The following is a 20872-nucleotide window of genomic DNA, read 5'->3' as shown; positions in this document are numbered from 1 at the left end:
CTTTGCTCAGCATTACAGTGTTCTCTCCAAATTTGTCCTTTTGAGACTCTCGCGAGAATACAAGTGACCTATTTTAAACTTCCTCTGAGAACATTAATATACACTAAGCTCTGCCTCAGCAAACAATCGTGCACACACAGCCAAATTAGTATCGAAATTGAAGTGGTAACTAGACAATGCTTGAAACACTATGAAAGCTTTTAAGATATGATCGCTGCAATCACTGCAAAAATGTTCAGCAATCGTTGTGATCATATGAAACTGCTTAGTGAGAACCAAAAATTACAAAATGAAATAGAACGTAAGAAACCAATAGAACATTCTTACTTAGTGTGCTGGATTACATGTAAGTTAAACCAAGATTAAGACCAGCTTGAACAGTAGCTTTTGAATTCTGAATGGTTAAATTAGTTTCTGGGCTTATGTTTTTCCAGTCTCAACTTTAATTTTAACTCCAGGTGAAAACCATACTTATGTTACCTTATTAGTTTCATGTTCACCTTACAATGAATACTACAAAGGACAAAAACACCGCTTTAGATATCTAACCTATATTAGTTAACATTGGTCAAAATATACTTGACTGACTTCTACCCATATGTTACCCTTTACAGACAAGGCATGCAACTTTACAATGCTATGGCCCAGCTAAGATGTCTGCAAGGACAAAATGGTCATCGAGGCAAACCAAAAACATCGGGTATCGACAACAACAGAGACATGTCAAGGATATAAGGTACCTATCTTAAACATTTAACAGACTTGACCAATTTGTGAAACACATTTTCTTTCCCACTTTTGCAATAATATGAACGAAATTTCTGAAAACCATGTTTTTGTGATTTGTTACAGAGAAAAAGCATAGACTGCACTATGGTTTGTAGAGACATATGGGCTGATTCCAAAATCCCTGAGTCTAGAAGACACTACTGGTCAGCAGATCAAAGTAACCTTTAAAGGTCAAGAATTTAATTGATGTAACAACCACTACATAGGTTGTAATGATCACTAAGGCCCAGTTGTTTGAAGGTAACTATAGTTCACCCCACTTTTGTTTTACCAAAACACTTCAGTATCAATAATTTGTTGTTTTTTGTTATTGCAGAGAGTATTGTCTGCTCAGAGGAGAGTCATGATATGTCATCTGAAAAAAACATAAGTATGTTGAAAAGCAACTACAACTGATCTCAAAACAAAGTAGGCTTGTTACAGGAGCCCCACAGAGTGTCTCACTATGGAAATTTAATTTACGTCAACTTGGGACACCTAATAACTGTGGAATGAGAAACAAAAGTACAAATTTTAACAAACTGGAAAAAAACTGTGAAGCAGGCAACAAGATTAAAATCATTTTGGAAGAGCATAAAGAGCTATTCTGAGAAGATAGTATTGTACTCAAAACAAGAAACTGGAATATATTTGTCTTTTAACTCTCACTTGAAAATGTTAGCTAGGCTTAAATACTGTTTAGTGTGTACAATTTGATAACCAGGCTTTTCCTATTTTTTTTTCTCACAGGCCAACCTAATGACAACCTTAATGAGGAAGAGAAGGACAAGATCAGGGCTCTCCTATTTATCACGGCGAGATTTTCTATTTCACTGGAGGGATATCATGAACTGACCCAAGTTGAAACGAGTCTCCCCACAACATACCTAATTGAAAGCAGGGTTTTGGACAGTAAGTGGGAAGTTACAGAGACACCAGGAGATGCTCCACATGCAGAGCTGCTGTTCAAACTTCTACTGGAGCCTGAAGTTCAACAGCATGTAAGTTGTACCATAATCTGTTTTGACTAATGTATCAGAAGCCCACTGTAAAAGTCTTAAAAGCCAGTTTAAAAGTTTTCAGATACAAAAAATCCTTTTCACATATCAGCACAACTTGTTTGAGCATGTTTAACATGATTGATATTGAAGTCAAAGAGATATTGCCAGCTACAGTGGAAACTTAATTTAATGAACCTCTATTTAACGAAGTCCTCGATACAACAAACTATATTCTATGTCCCGGCCAAAAGTACAGTAAAATGTATGGAATAGAACCTTGATGTAAAGAACCTCGATGTAACAAATTCTTCAATATAATGAATTCTTCGATATAACGAACATAATCCGGAAGCCCAAAAGTAAAATCTACCTCGATACACCATAATCCTTATGGTAAAGAGACACCAACCTTTCAGTCACTGGCTTATTATATGTCATAGACATTAGCACTATAATATTTCGACATCAATTAACTTCTGCTCTATCTTCTTTGTCTCTTATTAGTTCTGTTAACTTCTTCACCTTCGCAGGTTTCTTGTGATAAATGGCATACATAGCCGGAATTTCTAATCCAATGCCCTTGTTTCTCCATTTACCAGTCACTTCCACTGAGATTTGTCCTCCCTGTTTTAAAAACAAGTCAAATACATGTGACAATGTCAATGGCACATGACCCATGATCTGTGAAGTCCGTACTTGATCTTGAACCGTTTTATTGCCAACAGCATGAATGTTGTGTGAGTTATCAGGCTCGTGCTGCGTAATACACACGTGTGAGATCAGTTCATTCATTAACTATTGTAACGCCAAATTCTCAAAACTAAGGGGGGTTTTTTATCTCCAACGTTCTCTTCTCTATGTTTGACATTGTTAAACAAGTCTTACCTCGCAATCGAGAACTTCACCAACACCTGAATCCCAGTATCCTTATACACATGGTAGCCTCGAATAAAAGATCGACAGAAATAAGTTGTTGCTTCCACTGATGTATCTTTTAAAAACTATAAAATTAAATGAATCACTTTGCAGTAATGCTAACATTTTACAGCCGTAAACAGTGACTGTACAATGTAGGCTACACAGATCTTCAATTTCCTGTGAATGGCATATGCGGAACACACACCTTACACAATCAAGCAAGGCTTGAGATTGCATCACTTTTAACTAATTAAGTTAAATTGCAGCACATACACTGCGTTAGGCTATTTTGTGATGTAAAAAGCCATGTGCTTTTACACCCCTGTTGAATTTGGTTCTTTTCACTGAGTGCAGTAACCAATGTTCCTATGGCAAGCCTAGGGATTGCAACACGAGAAAGCGGGGCGGTTTCCAGTTCTACTGCTTCTACATCGCAGTCGACAAAGTCCAAGAAACAAGAGACAAAGAATAGATGAGTTCTGACCTTGGAAGAGAAATATAAACTGGTCAAAGCAATTAACAATGGGGAGAAACACACTGCTGTGGCTAAACATTTTGACCCGTCTTTGTCACAGTCTACTATCTCAACCATTATGAAGAAGGACGACATTGTTAGCACCTTTGAAGGAGGATTGTACAAAGACAAATGAAAGAAGATGAAACAGTCAACTTTTCCAGATCTGGACAAAGCACTCTCTGAATGGTTCTGCAAGGTTCAAGCCATGAATATCCCTGTTAGTGGACCACTCTCGCAAGAAAAGACCCAGTATTTTGCAGAACAGTTGGGACATGAGAACTTCAAGGCAAGTAATGGCTTTCTGGATAAGTTCAAGGAAAGACATGGAATTACAGGCCAGGCTGTATGTGGTGAAGAGAAGAGTGTAGATCCCGGTATTGTTGAAACTTGGAGTGAGCATCTCTGGGATATTTGCTGCAGCTACAGTATGAAAGATCACTTGAATGCTTATGAAACTGGAGTTATGTGGAAAGCTACCCCAACTCAAACACGAAACTTGAGTGGAGAAAAATGCACTGCTGGTAAGAAAAGTAAAGATCGCGTGACAGTGCTTTTGGCCCGCAACCAGGATGGCACAGAGAAGCTACCCCTTTTGGTGATAGGAAAAGATGCTAAACCCAGATGTTTTAAGCACAGTAACATGAATTTGCTTCCTGTCACCTATGAGTCTCAAACGAAAGCTTGGATGGACAGTGCTCTGTTTGAAAAATGGGTTCGTCAAATCAACGGACAAATGAGAGTAGCAAACCGCCATATTCTGTTACTTATAGATAACTGTTCTTCTCATGTTAGTGCCGCTGGTCTGACGAACGTAAAGTTGATCTTCTTTCCTCCTAACTGCACAAGCAAGTTACAACCGGCGAACCAAAGCATAATCCAGAATGTTTAAGTCCATTATCGCAAGACAATGATCAGGATGTTGCAGTGTTTAGATGAAAATAAACCTGTTGAAACAATCAACCTCAAAGATGCTGTTTTTAAGACGGCCAAAGCCTGGGACAATGTAAGTATCACAACAATCACCAACTGCTGGAATAAAGCAGGCTTCCCAGATGACGTAGCAGAGCCCTCGCATGATCCGTTTGAGTCGGACGAGGAAGAAACTGATGAATCTGGCAAAGGACTATGGGGAGGCATTACCCATCATTGTCCCTTCCTTGCAGAGATATAATTCAGTGATTTTGTATCTTTAGATAACGATGTTGTGACTGAATGTCAACCAACAGACTACGAGGTAACTCAGGAAGCATTGGAAGCAGTCCAGTCTGGTGATTTGGCCAACCATGAAAAAGAAGATGCAGTCGATCTAGATGATATTTCTGCATTAGAGCCAGAGCCACTCTGTCCTATTGAAGCTACTGAAGCAGTGAGAAATTTTGTTATGACATTTGCCAAGTCAGGTGCGAGAGAGCGAGAATTCGTGCATTCCCTCTCGTCAATGTAGGACACATTTTTGAGGATGCAAGCCAAAAGACAGAGGCAATCTACATTGAAAGAATTCTTTCATTAAACATAAACTGCTGCTGGTTTCTGTTTTCTAGCATCTACCATTTTTTAAGTTTTGCTATGCACAGAACGCAACTCGTGTGTTGAGAGACTGAAGAAACTCTTGATTATCACTGATATAGTTAAGTTTGGACTATAGTTACGTTTGCAAAAACATTAAATCTTTGAAATCCGGAAACGTTGGGTAGTGCAACATAACAACACTATAGCCCGTTTCCTTGTTTACATAGACAATTTTTTTGTATAACCTCCATGTTGCAACATGAAAGTGTCGTTTTTTTGTAAACAAAAGCTGCGTGTCTGCTCAAAAGTGAAAATAATTGATGCTGAAAGCCACCATGCTTACTTAATGAATTGCATCTCAAAACACGGCACTTCTGGGTGATGAAAATTGCATTGAATTGTGTGACAGAAGTCACCTGTGTTACAAATCAATCCTTACCTATGACCTTGACATAATGAACATTTTGGTCGTTTCCCCTCAAATTTGTTATATCGAGGTTCTCGATATAATGAACCCTCGATTTAACGACCAAATTTGGCCGGTCCTTAGTGACTTTGTTAAATCAAGGTTCCACTGTATACAATAGGTTAACCCAAAACAGGGAATATTAACCCACTGACGACCGTGCAGCTCATAACCGCCTGGGCGAAAAACTCCTCCATTTCCCTGTGCCAACCATAACTGCCTGAAAAAAAGCACATGGGGACAATTGCCTATCCTACCCTCCCTGAAGATTTTTTGGTTCTCCTATTGTTCTATTGTTCTTGAGGACAAATAAACCAATCAGAATGGACTTTCTGAGCATATTTTCAGTGAACTTTACGCGTCCTGGAAAGACGGTTTTTCTTCTTAAAATCACACGCTCAAAAAGTGCAGGTAATCATGGCACGTTGCAGGCCAGATCTAGAAAACTCCAAAGGTCTTGTTTTCATTCCTAACACGGATAAAGTACTGCTTTGGGCTTTAAAATAGAAAGGAAAAATACAAATCAATGTTCAGCTGGCCTCAGAATGGAGGATCAAAGAGTACAAAGTCCTCAAAACTTTCTGGTGAGGAAGTTTTTCTTCCTACAACCGCCGAGAAAACATGAAGATCGGAGCACTTTCAAGTAAGTTTCGACGACAGATCACAGGTTTAAAGGTTTAAAATTTTTGGGTAAATAAAATCGCGAGCGCTGAGATAGCGAACTAAATGCAACACTTCTTCCTGAAAATGTAACCTTTGACCCGAGCGTAAAAACCGATTACTGCAAGAAAACTTGGAAGAGAAGCAAACGCTTTGTTATTTTGAAACAATTTCTAGTGATGTCTCTCCAAAACCATGATTGCAAGAAACTATTCCCAGATATGAAATCTTACAGGGTCGAAGGAGCTAAAGGGCGCATTTTGACACAATAACTTTGTTTGCTGAGAATTGAATTACAGTCAATTCCAGTGAAATTTGCAAACTTGACGTATGTTAGCCGATACTTACCTGAATATTTATATTAATAGAAGAGTCATCTTCTTGGATTAACCTTCAAAAGAAGCTGGATCCAGATTTGGAAACCTCAAGGCAATACTGTTTTAATGAAAACATTAATCATTCTCACTTTATCAAATGAGATAAACAGAAACGAGTTTTGAGTTTTATGGCAAAATGGCATTTTCAGGTTCTGCTTAAGGACGTACATGTACAAGGATGCGTTCATGACATTTTCAATGGAAGTTTCCGATGTAAAAATTCCGTGAAATGCAAAGTCTAGGCGATATTTTCATTTCAAGTTGCAACAAGGGGATGAGGAAACATGGGTTATTTTCCTTTGTCGAGAGAAATTAGAGAAAATTAAGCAAAAAGAAAGGAACAGACTTCCAGCTCATGTAACCATTGTAGGTATGCCGATGATGAAGTATCCACAGCGAAGAATATCTAGTTCCATTGCAACCTTAAGTTTCACTGGTTTTAAAAACAATGAAAATGATTGGAAGAAAAACTAGCCTTCGAGAGCACCCGGTTTTTTGGCTGTTGTTTTTTTTTGCATGAAACAAGAGCAGAAAAAAACGTGCTCTTACACGCTAAAGAGAAACACAAGCGACTTGTTTGAGCCACATGTTTATGAGCTAGGCGCAATTCAACCGGAAGTCTGATATTTTCAGACTTCAAATCCGACCTCTCCAGGGTCGCTCGTTTCCTGACCGCTGGTCAAGGAGAACGAAGACTCTTGGTACAAGCCTGCTAGCATTCCAGTGGAAACTACCAACCAGTGTGTCCGCAAGAACAATTTGTGATATCACCAGAGACTGCGATCTTATCTGATACTCAGTGCGTGTTCACCGACCAGTGCGTAATTTTAGCAATTTTGACCTTCAGGTTTGATTTGTAATACTTGATAAACAATTACACTGAGGCCTTGTCCACACTATGCCACAGAAATTTGAAAATGCAGCTTTATTTCTACGGTTAGGTCTTCTGTCCACACTAATTCGCCACGAAAATGGGCGCTCTTCAAACAAGAACACTGCCAGCTTTGTGTTTTAATGTGGACGGAAAACATTTTCAAAATGGAGCTTTCCCAAAACGATGACCTCAGGATTTCCTCAAACACAAATCCAAAATGACCGGTGATTGTTGCATTTTCAAATTTCTCCAACAAAGTGTGGACAGAAAACATTTGACGTGTTTTCAGAGTGATTAACACCCTTTTCAAATTTCTCCGGCGTAGTGTGGACAGGGCATGAGTGTTTCCAGTTCCAGGGTAGCCCTTCAAAGTTAATGCTTATGTACCTATCAATGTTAAGCCTCTGTGGGGGGAGGCCGGGCATAGGCGGGGCTTTTGACATAACAAGTCTGCCCGTGGTTGGGACTTTTGATCATTCGCCGAGTCCCGGGGGTCGGAACTTTTGACTTCAACTGTTAGTAGACTGAGCCCTACCGACGCCATCTTGGATGACCAAGAATGACTGGAAACAAACTGAACAGAATTGGAAGGAAACAATGTTCCAGATCGCTGGCTGTGCATGAGATGCTCAGAAGTTTGGTCTTGAACTGAACACTGTTGCAGATATTCTGTAAACAAGGCCTTTGTTACAGATCTTAGTTTTTCCTTAAAGGTTAACTCCATTGCTAAACATCATTGATTTGTATTTTGAAAGTTGTGTACGGAAACAAATTTCCGAATCCTACATAACGTAAGACTGTTTTTAATTTAAGCTCAAATGAATTGAAATTATGAACCATTTTGTTCTGTATTCACCTTCATACATTCAATTTGCAATGCATGTTGTTTCTAAGCATGGTTATAATTTTAGCACTAAGCAAAATTGAATTATTGAACTTCATCTTTATGAGCCTACCATGTGCAGTGTATTATTATGAATTATTATACATTGAACTCACTATCTCTTTTCTGATTGGCCGAAAGCGTACAGTGAATTTTCTAAATCAGCACCTGTGACGTCATACTGCAGATTATACAATAATCGTGTGAAGGACACTCAAGGTCACGGGTAATCACACCATGTATGACCGCGATGCATGATTTCTAAGGGTAATCATGTCAAGTTTGCACACTTTGTGTGCTTGCCATCAGTGAAGAAGCAAAAACATGACTTCCATTTTTTTCCCTTGAATGTATAATAAAACAATTATTGGATGAGGTTTTTGTGATATCCAGAATATACAAGGTCTCGGTAAGAGTTATCAGCCTCAGCCTTCGGCTTCGGCTGATAACCCCTACCTCGACCTTGATTATTCTGAATATCACAAAAACCTCATCTAATAATTGTTTATTAGTGAATACATCTAAGATCTTGAATCCTCTTATGGGGCTTTTTTCATATTTCTCTACTACAGATAAAGGTCATCATTTTATTTCCATCATTTATGCTTAAAATTTAAGAAATTAAAATGTCATAATGGTGTAGGACATTAGTTGTGATAAGAATTTCCATGTTTTCTGTCTTATTTAGTCGTATATGTTTAGTGAGTCGTCACAATTTTAATATAAATTAGCTGACATTTTATATTAAATAGACGTTACATTTTGAAGTTGTTGCCTTGTAGCCTTTTATTTACAACATTTTGATGTTTAACTCTTTTTTTGACAGACCTATGCCTTTTTCTAGAAAGAGGTGGAGAATTTGCATTCTTTTGAACAACACTAATATCCCTGGAATGGGGTATTTGCACTCTCTCAACCAAGGTCAATTTCCCTGGGGTCAGGCATTTGATCTGTAAAGATGATCGGAGTTCAAATCCCCCGCCTTTGCCCCTGTATTTGGCATTTGTTTTAGTATCTCCTGTTTGGCATATGGTATTTGGCATGTGGTATTTGGCATTTGTTTTAGTATCTGCTATTTGACATATAGTATTTGGCATTTGTTTGGCAAGTGTTTAGAAGCTCTTTAGCAGTCTCGCTAACAGAATTTAAGTCCCAGGGAGAGGAGAACTCAACGTAAGCTCCTTCAAAGCTGTACATCTCCTGGCCTTGCAATTTACTCCAGCCAGTTGGGAGTTCTGATAATGCTTCTGTCCCTGAATATACTAGGGACTTGTTATGAGCATTTTCAGTGCAAACTAAATCCATAGTGCTGATACTTAAGACCTTTAACAGATAGAAATCAACTCCCCAAAGGCTGAGCAGAAATAATGGAAAATATGGCGAACATCAGAACTCACGAGAGCTAGAAAACCATGTGCTTTGTCATGTGACATTCTCTGAACACTCTCCAAACCAATGGTGAAATCTCAAACTGTGCTTATTTTCAAATTATTGTAATTATATGTTGCAAGTTCTACACAAAATGCCATACGATGGGAGGAGGAAGGCTTACCTTTTTCGCAGATGATAAAGCATTCATTTCAACATACTACTTTCTTCCTCTGGCTGATCGATTCTTCGTCGTCCAAAGATGTCCATAGCTGCACTCTTAAAGGAAACTAAAACCACCATCCAACTACCACTTTGTTTCCAAAAGTCTCGAGAGGCCCCATACTCTGTCATTTGCATTCAAAACACCACTCATTTTGAAGTTTTTGTGGTTGTGGGTGAAACAAGAAAAACTAACGAATTTGCAGTACTTCGTGTTCGTGGTCTTATTCAATGGATCATCATGCACAAATCATTCATGATATCATCACTTTTGGGACTTTGACGCCCATTTCTCTGCAGTCGAGTATTCTGTAGCATATTTCCTTTCCATTCTTGGTTCCACAAAGGCATGTTCCGGTCAGGTTTGCAATAAAAACCCATCACGCTTCAAAGGGACAGGACACCCTTTTGAATCTGTCCAAGTAGTTGGACATATTGTCACTTTTGTACTACCCCCAAATATGTACACTGAGACAATGGTGTGACTGAACAACGAGACAAACTTGTCAGGGAGGGGAGGTTTGGGAGAACGTGTTTAATCGAGATTTAATGCATCAATTCATTGTCTAACAAAGTGAGTGAGTAATTTTTAATTGAATTCCACCCCCAAACCTTAAACCCCATAGCGAGACTGACGTCATACCATGAAGTAGAAATCACAGCATTTTTAATGGCAGTTACTTCTTCCAATGTCCAGAGTTTCAATGTAAGTTACAGTAAGTTTAATCCAAACAAACTGATTATCACCTACTTCCAGCTAAGATTTTTCCCTTCCATTTAAATTCAATTACATGTTACAAATCAATTCGTAAGCCACCCATGTATGCATTGCAGACCTATTTTTTTTGTAAGCAATTAAAATTATTATATAACCATAGCAATTCAGTAAGTGACCTTCATATAAAGTAAAACACCTTAGTACAACTTTTTTCTTTTAGGTTTCAAGGGACAATTTATGACAAGACAACAATCTGCATCTTACATGTCAGTAACCTCACCTAACAAAAAAAACAAACAAAAAACATAGAATGGAAGCTCCCTCAGCCCTGCTAATTGAGGAAGAACTCACTCTAGCCAGACATAAGAGAAGAGAGAAAGCCAGACTCAAAGTGATGCACTTGGACGAAGAAGCAGGAATTGCGTTTGTAAAGGCTAAAACCATTGACAAAGGGTTAGATCTTTCAGGTGCCCTTACTCATTCTGAACCATTTCACCTGCCCAATCTACTGTCTGCAAATCCTAAAGAACGCATACAGAAATATTTAAATTCACAAGAACAATCATATGTTCCTCACCTTGAAATTGAAAGCCTTTTTAATGGAAGATCGTCAAAGCAAGAGAAGTCTTCTTTCACAACATTTCCAGAGCAAAATAAGAGGAAAATACATGACAGTTACTTCTTCCAATGTCCAGATGTAAGTTACAGTAAATTTAATCCAATTTAACTTATTATCACCTACGTCCAGCCGTTATTTTTCCCTTCAGTTTAACTTGAATGACATGTTACAAGTGGACTCTTAAGCCACACATCTATGTATTGCCGACCTATTTTTCTACTTCAGCCATTACTTTGTACAGTACTTGAAACATTCTCCGTAGAGGCAGTTTTGTGTTTTATTGCTTTATAGCATTTGTTTACCACATGATCAATGATACTCTGTCTGTTTTCTTTAAAGGTCTTTTGTAACTGGCGTGAACTTGCCACGACAATGAAGCAAAAAGTATTCGATGATGACATGGAAGAAGAAATCAATGTCTTTGACTTAAAGGTGTGACAGTTTTGTGTACTGGTGTTTTACTTCTATTTTGTGGATGGTTTCTCTTGATGCCTTTGGTAGCATAAGAAGTTCAACCGACCCTTGCTTTTAAAATAGCTGAGTGTAATTTACAGTTCTTTTTATTGTAATATACAAATTTTCTTTGTTTCTTCTGCGGATAAATTGGTAAATTAATTAAACTGGTTTTTGGGCCACACTGAAAACTGCTTTGGCAAGTGAGCTCCTTCTTCAATTGTTGTTATTATATTCCTTCTTCCACATCACTTGCCAAGACTGCTTACCATGTTTGGCTACTAGGGTGAGGGGAAAATCTTGCAGTCAAGATTGTCATTCAGATGTGCTTACTGTTGGTCTATTCATTTTGTTTTCTTGTTTGCCAACAGCACAAGGCATGGGGATTTTGCCTGAGAGACCTGTTTGGACTGGGCCTTGGCACTGGTGACTATGGCCACCTAACCGCTGAACATGCCTCAATGCTCCTTCGAAAATTCGGATCCCTTTGTCACTATAGCAACCAAGGTTTCAAGCCCTTAGATAAGCTTCAAAAGCAGCTTTATAGTAGGCGACTAATCACGACAGCAGTGCTGAAGCCACTTCATGTAAGTAACAAAGACATTTTCAATGCCTAGATTCAGAAACCAAAATATAAATTGTGCAGTAGATCCATTTAGCTAACCCATGGTGCAACAAGAAAACACCATTATCTGTAAAGAAAGATGGTCACCCAAAAAAGATAGTTGTTTAAGTAAGTGGTTTAATAACCGTGAATCTCTTTCAATTGAAAACCTTTGGCATCCATGGTGTCTTGCTACTTTTCACAGAGCACAAGAATGTTCTTTATACTGAATACAAACGGATCATAAAAACCGATAGTTAACCACTGTTATCTCAAATGTAGGTCATGTTAAATCGAGAACTGAAAATTGCATATCTACTGTTTGCTTGTTTCAGTGGACCAAATCTTAACTCATCATTATGCTGAGAAGCTCTTGTTCTTAAGGCTGTTTCAGAAATGCTAAAGAATGCACAAAAAAGGTAAGAACTGCATTAATGCTATGTTAAATGTTAGCATGTGCTATGTCCCATGCATTGTGACTTTTGTCAAAGATGTAGTTCCAGCTGCAATGAAGACAAATGAAAAATGATGACAATTATGACAAATCAGGATAAGTATAGGAAAAATCGCTTAACGGGGATTTACGACCTGAACAACACAACATCAAAGCTTATAAGGGACTCAAAACACAACAGTGAAAAGCACCTGATGAGGCCTCAGTCTTATTATGTAAAATGAACCCGAATCGCAGGATATCACTACTTAATCATGATCTGATCGTCTGGGTATGTGAAATATAACATAAAATTCTACTTGAATATCGGTTTGGATGCAATAACCTTAAACACTGTTATTATTGCTATTGTTGCTACACGCACTGAGAAGTTGTCGCCTGTCCCACGCAACCGTAAATGTAAAAAGTTAAGGTCAAAGACTTCACACATGCCCCTAAGCGAAAAGTGCTGTCCTTGACCTCTGGCAACACAAATTCATAGGAGTCACGAATCCCCACCTCTCGCCGGTGACTATTTGAGTTGTCCAGCAGAAAACGGAGGCAAGCGTCATCTTTAGAAACTTCACCTCGCAAACGTAAACCGTCAGTGACACCACCATCCCTACTGTCTTTAAAAACCCTTAGCCACTTCACTCCCACCATCAGATTCATGTGGACTTGAACCACTGACGCCTTTCGTTACAACACCATCAGCAACCTCTGCAAACGGGCTGCAATCTTCAACTCCAGTTGTCACTTCACCACCACCTCCAATGGAACAACTGTTAATGTGTAACCTTTCTCCGGTTGACTGCAGTGTAACCGTGGGGCAAACCATGCTAGTGAGGGTACCTGTGAATTTTATATTCACTGATGTCGCTACACTTGGAAAGTGCCCCCAACATGCGTAGTTACACAGGCAGTCGCTCTCGTGATGCAAAAGAAGAGGGCTGACAAAGCAGTATCGAATACTGTCAACCTAGAAGAGGACGACAATACAATAGGCATATCTATCGGTGTCTTCTGCAGAGCTGGTTTAGGACAGCTTGAATGGCTTGTGGAGGCTGCATCAATGAGGTACAACGTACAAGAAGAGAAGAGGTGGATGATGGAGTCCCCAGATAACTTGGGCAATTGAACAAGGAACAACACCATGCACTTGCTGAACAAATTTCTTCTCAACCATTTAGTTACAAAAGAGGGGAAATATTCTAATGATGTACAGGCTTTCAGCAAACTAGCTTTGGAGATATACATTGATGATACTATCATTGATGCAGCCATAGCCAGAATGCAGCGCCAGTACAATTCAAACAAGTCTGTCCTGTGTCTACCGGCGCACACAACAACCTGGCTTGGCCCTGGTGATAGGAGCTTCATCCACCAGTGTTTCCGAGAATGTTTACAAAATGTCGAACCTGGCTCACTCAAGTTGGTTCTAGTCCCTGTCAACATGGGCTATGTCCACTGGGGACTTATGGTGATTGACATTAAAAGTAGAACAGCTTATTTTGACAATGGCCTGATGTGGGCATCCCCAAGTATCTCTTATGTCCATCTGATCCTACGAGGACACGAAACTCCCAGACTGTGCCAATTTTTCTTTTAAAGACTGGCTTGAGATTAAAACGTTCAAGCACTTCACAATGCCCAGGAAACCAACAGATGGGAAGATCATCGGAAGCAGCAGCTGCAGCTTCGGGGTCATTCTCTCAGCCCAAGATTTTATTCGATCAAATCAACCAGAAAGTGTTTCTCTGTCCTGGAGTTTTGAGCAAATGACTGTACACAGAAAGGAAGTCATGAAACTCCTCTCCTCTGCATGATTTTGGGTCATCAATGCCAGGACAATTTTTTTAAAACCAAAGAACTTTTCTTAAGGAACTTTATTCAATAGAACTTTTGTTTACAAACGTGTTGTATTTTGTTGATATTGTCACATCAAGAAGGGGAGAATGTTTAGAAAGACTACAAACTACTTACTTTATGGGATGTGCAATAGATTTTCCTAGATCAACAACGAGGTTAGATAACGGCCATATTTGTTTTACGAACTACTTTGGAGAATGTTGACTAATCAAACAGGTTTAACATAAGAAGCAAAGATTTAATTTTGAGTTTTGACCTGTTCAGAAGAACATTATGATAGATATTATTAATTCCAAAGATACTAGAACAAAAGGTTGAAGAGTCAAGAGTTGTGTATTTTTTTTTTTGGGGGGGGGGTTTGAGAAGAAAGGCAGTTCCAAAGAATAGCACTTCCATAGTGTAAACTGCATATGCTTGCTTCACAGTATGGTGGGAAGAAGGAATTCAGGAAGATGTGTATGCATTAGGCAAAGGAAGCAGTTGCATATAGCCCCCTAAATTGTGTGAATGAACATGGGCTGTCTTTGTAGAAATTTGATTAACGCGAGTTGTAGCAAAATTAACAATGTCCTAAACGTCACCTATTGCACTCCTAGTACATGTAAGGTCTATTAAGAGACTTGAGAAAGGGAGTACTGAATTTTGAAGAACAAATGAAATGCAAAGCCTTAAATTTTTTAAGTTTTAGCACCTCTCGAATTTGTACTTTCTGCCACAACTACTATTTAAAATATGGTCAAACTTTGCGCATTGAACTTGCTCTACAATTTTGTAAGTGTTGGAGTGTCCTCGTGAACAAGTCCTAGGTATTTGTAGGTCATAGCTTTCTCAGTAGTTTGCTATTTTAGCAAGTCAGTTTACTCCGTTGAAGTCGATGACTTGTAGAGAATTTACTGTTCCATCCGAAAATAAGCTGTCTAGTCATATTGTGTGTACTATTGATTTAGTTAAAACTTCATCACGCATGTAAACTTCACAGGGTTTGCGATACATAATAATTTTTCCCCATATCAATATACTGTTAGGGTTTCTGAGCTCGTTGTCTAATTGACAGTCATAACATGGTCAAACTGTGTGTTCCGCTGTTGTTTTTAAGAATAAAATAAGCATCATTTACTGACATGACTTGACTGTTTTTTACACAACAGTTACTCCAATCGCACATGTTGGATTAGAGAAAATGAAACCAACTCGGCGCTGAAGGTCGAATTGCACATCTAACATTCCATACCCAACGCACACCTGTGGAGTAATCGTTTAATATTTTATTCAGGCTGATATATTATAGTGAAGGATCTAACCAGTAGATACAGGATTTAGATAACTTTCATAATTTTGGGAAAAAATCATCAAACACATGCTATTTTAAGTGCAAGATTTTAGGGGTTATTTTCTCGGGTTGGGCAAAGGGGCAGGGGCTTCTATCTTTCTTTTTTTTTACATACAAGCATCCTCTTTCCCCAAAGAAGTTGACAATGAAATGAGTACACTTTTTAGTGCACAGTACACTATTGGGATGGTTCAGGGGGCAGCTGATCGCTAAGACATTAACACACTAATGCCATAAGGTGCAATCTTTAATGTTTGCTTAATTAATTAATTTCAATTAATCCATTAGCCTCGCAGGAAGGGAAGCTGGGTGCGGTACGTACCCGAGTACATTACGCAAAAAGTGTCATACTTACGTTGCCTTCTTTGATAACATCATGAAAATATATATGGTTTTCCAAATCTCATGCTATCCTTGTGGTGCCATTCTCTCAAGAACAAAAGCAGTTTGCTCCAAACGCATGCGCAGATTAGTTAGCGTCAAAGTCTACTGTATGTTAGGCGACAGATGCATTTCACAACAGATAAGATGCATGCGTTCTAAACTCCGTTCTCAAGTTCAGATGCACAGCTTTTTTTATTTTTTGTAATGAGTGATATCACACTCTCGTTTTGGCTGGGGATAGCAGATGTATTTCAGGTAACATCAGTTCTCCTTTTTTAGTGCAAAGAGCGTTACTGTGACTGCGTATCTTCTGGAATCTTCCCTAGCTCGATTCAAGAAATGTCGTGTGCTGTTTTATAACTATTGTGTGTTTGCCAGTGTTGAAATAGAGAATCAGAACATATTGCTTCTCATTAGCAGCTTGTTTGTTTCCTCCTCTATGAAAGAGAGCCCAAAGATCACATTCAGCCAAAACTTTCCCGCATTAGTCACATGTAAAACTAGTAGCACTTACTGAAACCTCCAATTAATTTCATCAGTCGATGAGGCAACTCACTCACTGATGTAGGATATAATTTCGGTCAAGTAAAGATCTCTACCTTCAATACTTCTCGTTGAAACGCTCCTCAGTTGTATTACTTGATAGCACTGTGTATTAGTTTGATGTGGTTTTATTGTTTACACCAACTCGGCTAGCAACAGAATTAGAACGCACTATTCCGTGATGTGATGTGACTATTTGATAATTAGATTAATTCTTGTTTATCGGTTAAATTAAAATTTATGTTTTGAATAAAACATCGTTTCTCTTCCACTTTTCAGCAGATATTTAACTTTTACATTCCATTTATCTCCAGCAGTAAGTTAGAAAAATACACATCTTTCTTATATTTTCATGGAAACAAAGGTATCTTGTTGTATACATTGGTGAGGGACACAAAAGTATCAAATTACAAATGTCGGTATGAAAAGTAATGCTACAAACTGAACGAAACTCAAGATAAAATACCACAATCAATTTAAAACCGTCTTGACAGACGGTAATTGTAACATATTTGTTGGGCAAAACACAAACATGAAACACACACACGGCTAAGATTATATCTTATCAAGTTTTTGTCCGTTCATGTTCTGCAACGGGGAAAAGGCCTAGTTGACTACCAAGGGAGAGAACAGCAGGGGCAAGGAGGACCTCTGTGACTACTGCATCATAGCTGTGAATTACACTCTGCATTATCTGAGATTGTCTCACTAGTTCTTTTTTATGAGAATATCGAGGTTGTAGTTTTAAGAATAACCCTGAGGCTGACATTATGAAAAGATTGCAATTTTTCGTGTTTAAAATTTGTAAATACAATACAATCTAAGAATATTCACAACAATGTTTTTAGCCTAAAATCCCCAGAAAAATAAGAATATCCATTCTCCACTGAAAAAAACCAACCTTATTTTAAAAAAAGTGTACACTCTCCCACACTCTCCAGTAGTGGGGCTCTTTTGTGAGGAGCAACTGAGCTTGGGGAGATGTGGAGTAACCCCTTAGCCACTATTAAGCTCCCAGGTCCATCCTGACCCGGAATGGTAGCACCTGCTCAGGGTTCCTCACTTAGGGTTACTTAGCACCCACTGCCTTGTGGATGGCTACGGATAGCTAAAGGCTAAGGGAGTCAAGCCTGACAGAAAAACCAGAGTGGTAGCCCCGTAGGCAGCCTGATGAATATTATCCAGTCGCTGGCAGCTCCTGCAGTCGACCTGGTCCCAAATGTACTGGCCATGCCTTTCCTTTGAACAAGACTAGTGAGACCGAGAGAGGGATCTGGTGCTGCGCAAACCAGTCTCCTCTTAATTTTGCCCAGACTTAGCAACTGGAGAGGCAACTTCAGCATGTTGTATGGTCTTGCCTGGCATGACATCAAACCGGGGAGTGGCAGTTACCGGTTCTAAGTTAGGGCCTGATTGGTGTAGGGCTGGGTGCCAGGGGCCACTCCTGACAGTGGGAGGGACTATTTAGCCCCACTGGACAGCTACCACACACTTCAAGCTGAGCAGCCCTCAGCCAATAAGGTGCTGTCCTGCCATGGTTCACCTATCCTGTGTGGGTGCATAGGTCTTAGGCTTGGAAATAGGCTGACAAGTGGACCACAATTCCTTCACCCACAGATAGAGCAAGTCGAAAAAGCCCAGCTCTCAAGTTTGGGAGCTGGAATGTTCGAACGATGACTGGCTTGAACATGGACATACGAGATATTGATGGCCCACGCAAAACTGCTGTGATTAGCAGTGAACTAACAAGACTCAATGTTGACATTGCAGCTCTGCAAGAAACACGTTTAGCAGACTACGGCAGTCTCAGAGAGGAGTACTCATTCTTCTGGCAGGGCAAGAGCGAAGAGGATCGCAGGGAGCAAGGAGTTGGCTTTGCCATCAGGAACAGGCTCCTTCCAATGGTGGAGCCCAGCGACTATAAGTCAGAGTGAGTCATGCACATTAAGCTCAATACTGTAACAGGAACAATCCACCTTGTATCTGCTTACGCTCCTACTCTGACATCCAGTAGTGACATCAAAGATGCTTTTTACAGTGAGCTTGAAGACTCCATTAAAAGACTGCCAAAAAAACACTCCCTGATAATTCTTGGTGATTTCAATGCTAGAGTAGGTGACAACCAAGGGTCATGGCCCATCAGCCTTGGGCATGCAGGTGTCGGCAAGTGCAATGAAAATGGTCAGCGGCTCCTCGACCTCTGCACACATTATCACCTCTGCATTACCAATACATTCTTTGTAGTCAAGAAGCAGCACTGTGTATCCTGGATGCACCCAAGATCCTAGCATTGGCACCAGCTGGACCTTATTATCACCCGCCGTGAGCACCTACACACTATTTGCACAACCTGTGTATTTCACAGTGCTGACTGTGATTCCGACCACTCCTTGGTCATCACCAAGGTCGCCTTCCGTGCCAAAAAACTTTATCACGTTAGGAACCACACTAAGGCCCGTATTAACGCAGCCGCCACTTCCATCCTAGAGAAAGCTGCGAAATTCCAAGATCTGCTTAACAGCAAACTGAGAAACTGTTCTGATCTAAAGGCAAAAGAATGCTTGGACCAGATCAGAGACACCACCCTCGCTGCTGCCATCCAAGCATTTGGCAAGACAAAAACCAAGAACCAGGATTGGTTTGACACAAACATTGTCACTCTGCAGCCGCTGATAGAAGCCAAGAGAGATCTGCTGCTGGAACACCGCAAGAATCCAACACCTGAAACACTTGCTGCCCTAAGGCTGGCCAGGAGTCAAACTAAGGAAGAGTGCATTAGGTGCGCCAACAAATTTTGGCTGGATCTTTGCTCCACCATCCAGGTTGCCGCTGACACTGCCAACATCCGAGCCATGTTTGAAGGCATTAAGAAAGCTATAGGTCCAAATCCAACCAAATGTGCCCCACTGAAATCCTCGAATGGTGAAGTAATTCAAGACAAGGCCAAGCAACTTGAAAGATGGGTTGAACACTACTCTCAGCTCTACGACCATGAGAACATAGTCTCCGCAACTGCCCTCGACCAGATCGAGAGACTGCCAAACATGCCTGAACTAGATAATGCCCCTACTCTAGAGGAGCTTCTAGGTGCCATCAAAGACATTTCATCTGGCAAGGCACCAGGATCAGATGGCATACCTGCAGAGGTCTTTAAATGTGGTGGTGACCACCTTCAAAATGTGCTCCATCAGTTGTTGTGCAAATGCTGGGAGGAGGGAGCAGTCCCCCAAGAGATGCGAGATTCTATCATCACAACCCTGTTCAAGAACAAGGGTGACTGCAGTGACTGCAACAATTATCGGGGCATCTCTCTCCTTTGCATTGCTGGCAAGCTCTTTGCCCGTGTGGCACTCCGTCGCCTTCAGCAGCTTGCAGAAAGAGTGTACCCTGAATCTCAGTGTGGTTTTTGATCCCAACGCTCAACAGTTATGATCTTCTCTGTGCGACAGCTACAAGAAAAGTGCAGGGAACAACAACAGCCTCTTTTCATTGCCTTCATCGATTTAACTAAGGCTTTTGATCTGGTTAGCAGAGATGGCCTCTTCAAGATCCTGCCTCTCATCGGCTGCCCACCAAAGCTTCTGAGCTTTCTGGAGTCTTTTCACAACAACATGCACGGTACTGTTTGATTCGATGGCAACATGTCTGAGGCATTCAACATTCACAGCGAAGTCAAACAAGGCTGTGTGCTGGCTCCCACCCTCTTTGGAATCTTTTTTCTTTTTTGTTCCTGAAACATGCCTTTAGAACAACAAATGCTGGCATTTTTCTCTGTTCCCGCACTGATGCCAAACTTTTCAATCTTGCCCGACGCAGATTGAAAACCACAGTCAGCCAAGTTTTCCTCAGAGACTTTTTGTTTGCCGACAATGCAGCTCTGGTTGCTCATAGTGACAACGATCTCCAGAACCTCCTCAATGGCTTTTCGAACGACTGTGATGACTTCGGCCCAACGATCAGCCTCCAAAAAACCAAAATCATGACTCAGGGTACAGACGTTTCCTTCTCTCTCTTCATCAAGGACTATGTACTTGAAACGGTCAACAGCTTCATCTACCTTGGTTCTACTGTTACTAGCACCACCTCCCTTGACACCGAAATAGGAAAGAGGATTGGGCATGTTGCAACCAACATGTCAAAGCTTTCACAACGTGTCTGGGAAAATCAGAAGCTCACTACTCCCACCAAAATGGCTATCTACAGAGCCTGCATCATCAGCACGTTCCTCTATGGTATCGAGTCCTGGACAACGTATGCAGCACAAGAAAAACGCCTGAATGTGTTCCACCTGCGCTGCTTGCGGCGCATCCTCTCCATCTCCTGGTAGGACTGCATTGCGAACAGTGCTGTCTTAGA

At 40.2% G+C, this 20872-nt stretch overlaps 4 protein-coding genes across 4 annotated transcripts in view; all 4 read left to right on the top strand.

The window, feature by feature from the left end:
* Window positions 1–12646, top strand: part of LOC145501134 (uncharacterized) — a 68519-nt gene extending 55873 nt beyond the window's left edge. Inside the window, exon 3 of the mRNA XM_081480690.1 lies at window positions 12293–12646. Within this exon, the coding sequence (XP_081336816.1) occupies window positions 12293–12307 (15 nt within the window). The 3' untranslated portion in view covers window positions 12308–12646. The remainder of the gene's footprint in view (window positions 1–12292) is intronic.
* Window positions 1123–1799, top strand: LOC145501146 (uncharacterized). Its single transcript, XM_081480701.1, has 2 exons — window positions 1123–1159; window positions 1519–1799. Exons 1-2 carry the CDS (start codon window positions 1138–1140, stop codon window positions 1797–1799), a joined length of 303 nt encoding a protein of 100 aa, XP_081336827.1. The 5' UTR covers window positions 1123–1137.
* Window positions 11019–12299, top strand: LOC145501136 (uncharacterized). Its single transcript, XM_081480692.1, has 2 exons — window positions 11019–11332; window positions 11725–12299. Exons 1-2 carry the CDS (start codon window positions 11213–11215, stop codon window positions 11968–11970), a joined length of 366 nt encoding a protein of 121 aa, XP_081336818.1. The 5' UTR covers window positions 11019–11212; the 3' UTR covers window positions 11971–12299.
* Window positions 12647–13324: 678 nt separating the features above from the next.
* Window positions 13325–19926, top strand: LOC145501407 (uncharacterized). Its single transcript, XM_081480891.1, has 6 exons — window positions 13325–13467; window positions 15408–15462; window positions 15878–15903; window positions 16352–16467; window positions 18134–18446; window positions 18882–19926. The coding sequence occupies exons 1-6, from the start codon at window positions 13325–13327 to the stop codon at window positions 19924–19926; spliced, it is 1698 nt and encodes a 565-aa protein (XP_081337017.1).
* Window positions 19927–20872: the final 946 nt, after the last annotated feature.

Source organism: Orbicella franksi, chromosome 10 (assembly GCF_964199315.1).
Source record: "Orbicella franksi chromosome 10, jaOrbFran1.1, whole genome shotgun sequence".
In the NCBI taxonomy this organism is placed as follows: domain Eukaryota; kingdom Metazoa; phylum Cnidaria; class Anthozoa; order Scleractinia; family Merulinidae; genus Orbicella; species Orbicella franksi.
The sequence above is the reverse complement of the archived record's forward strand: the minus strand, read 5'-3'. Positions and strand labels throughout refer to the sequence as shown.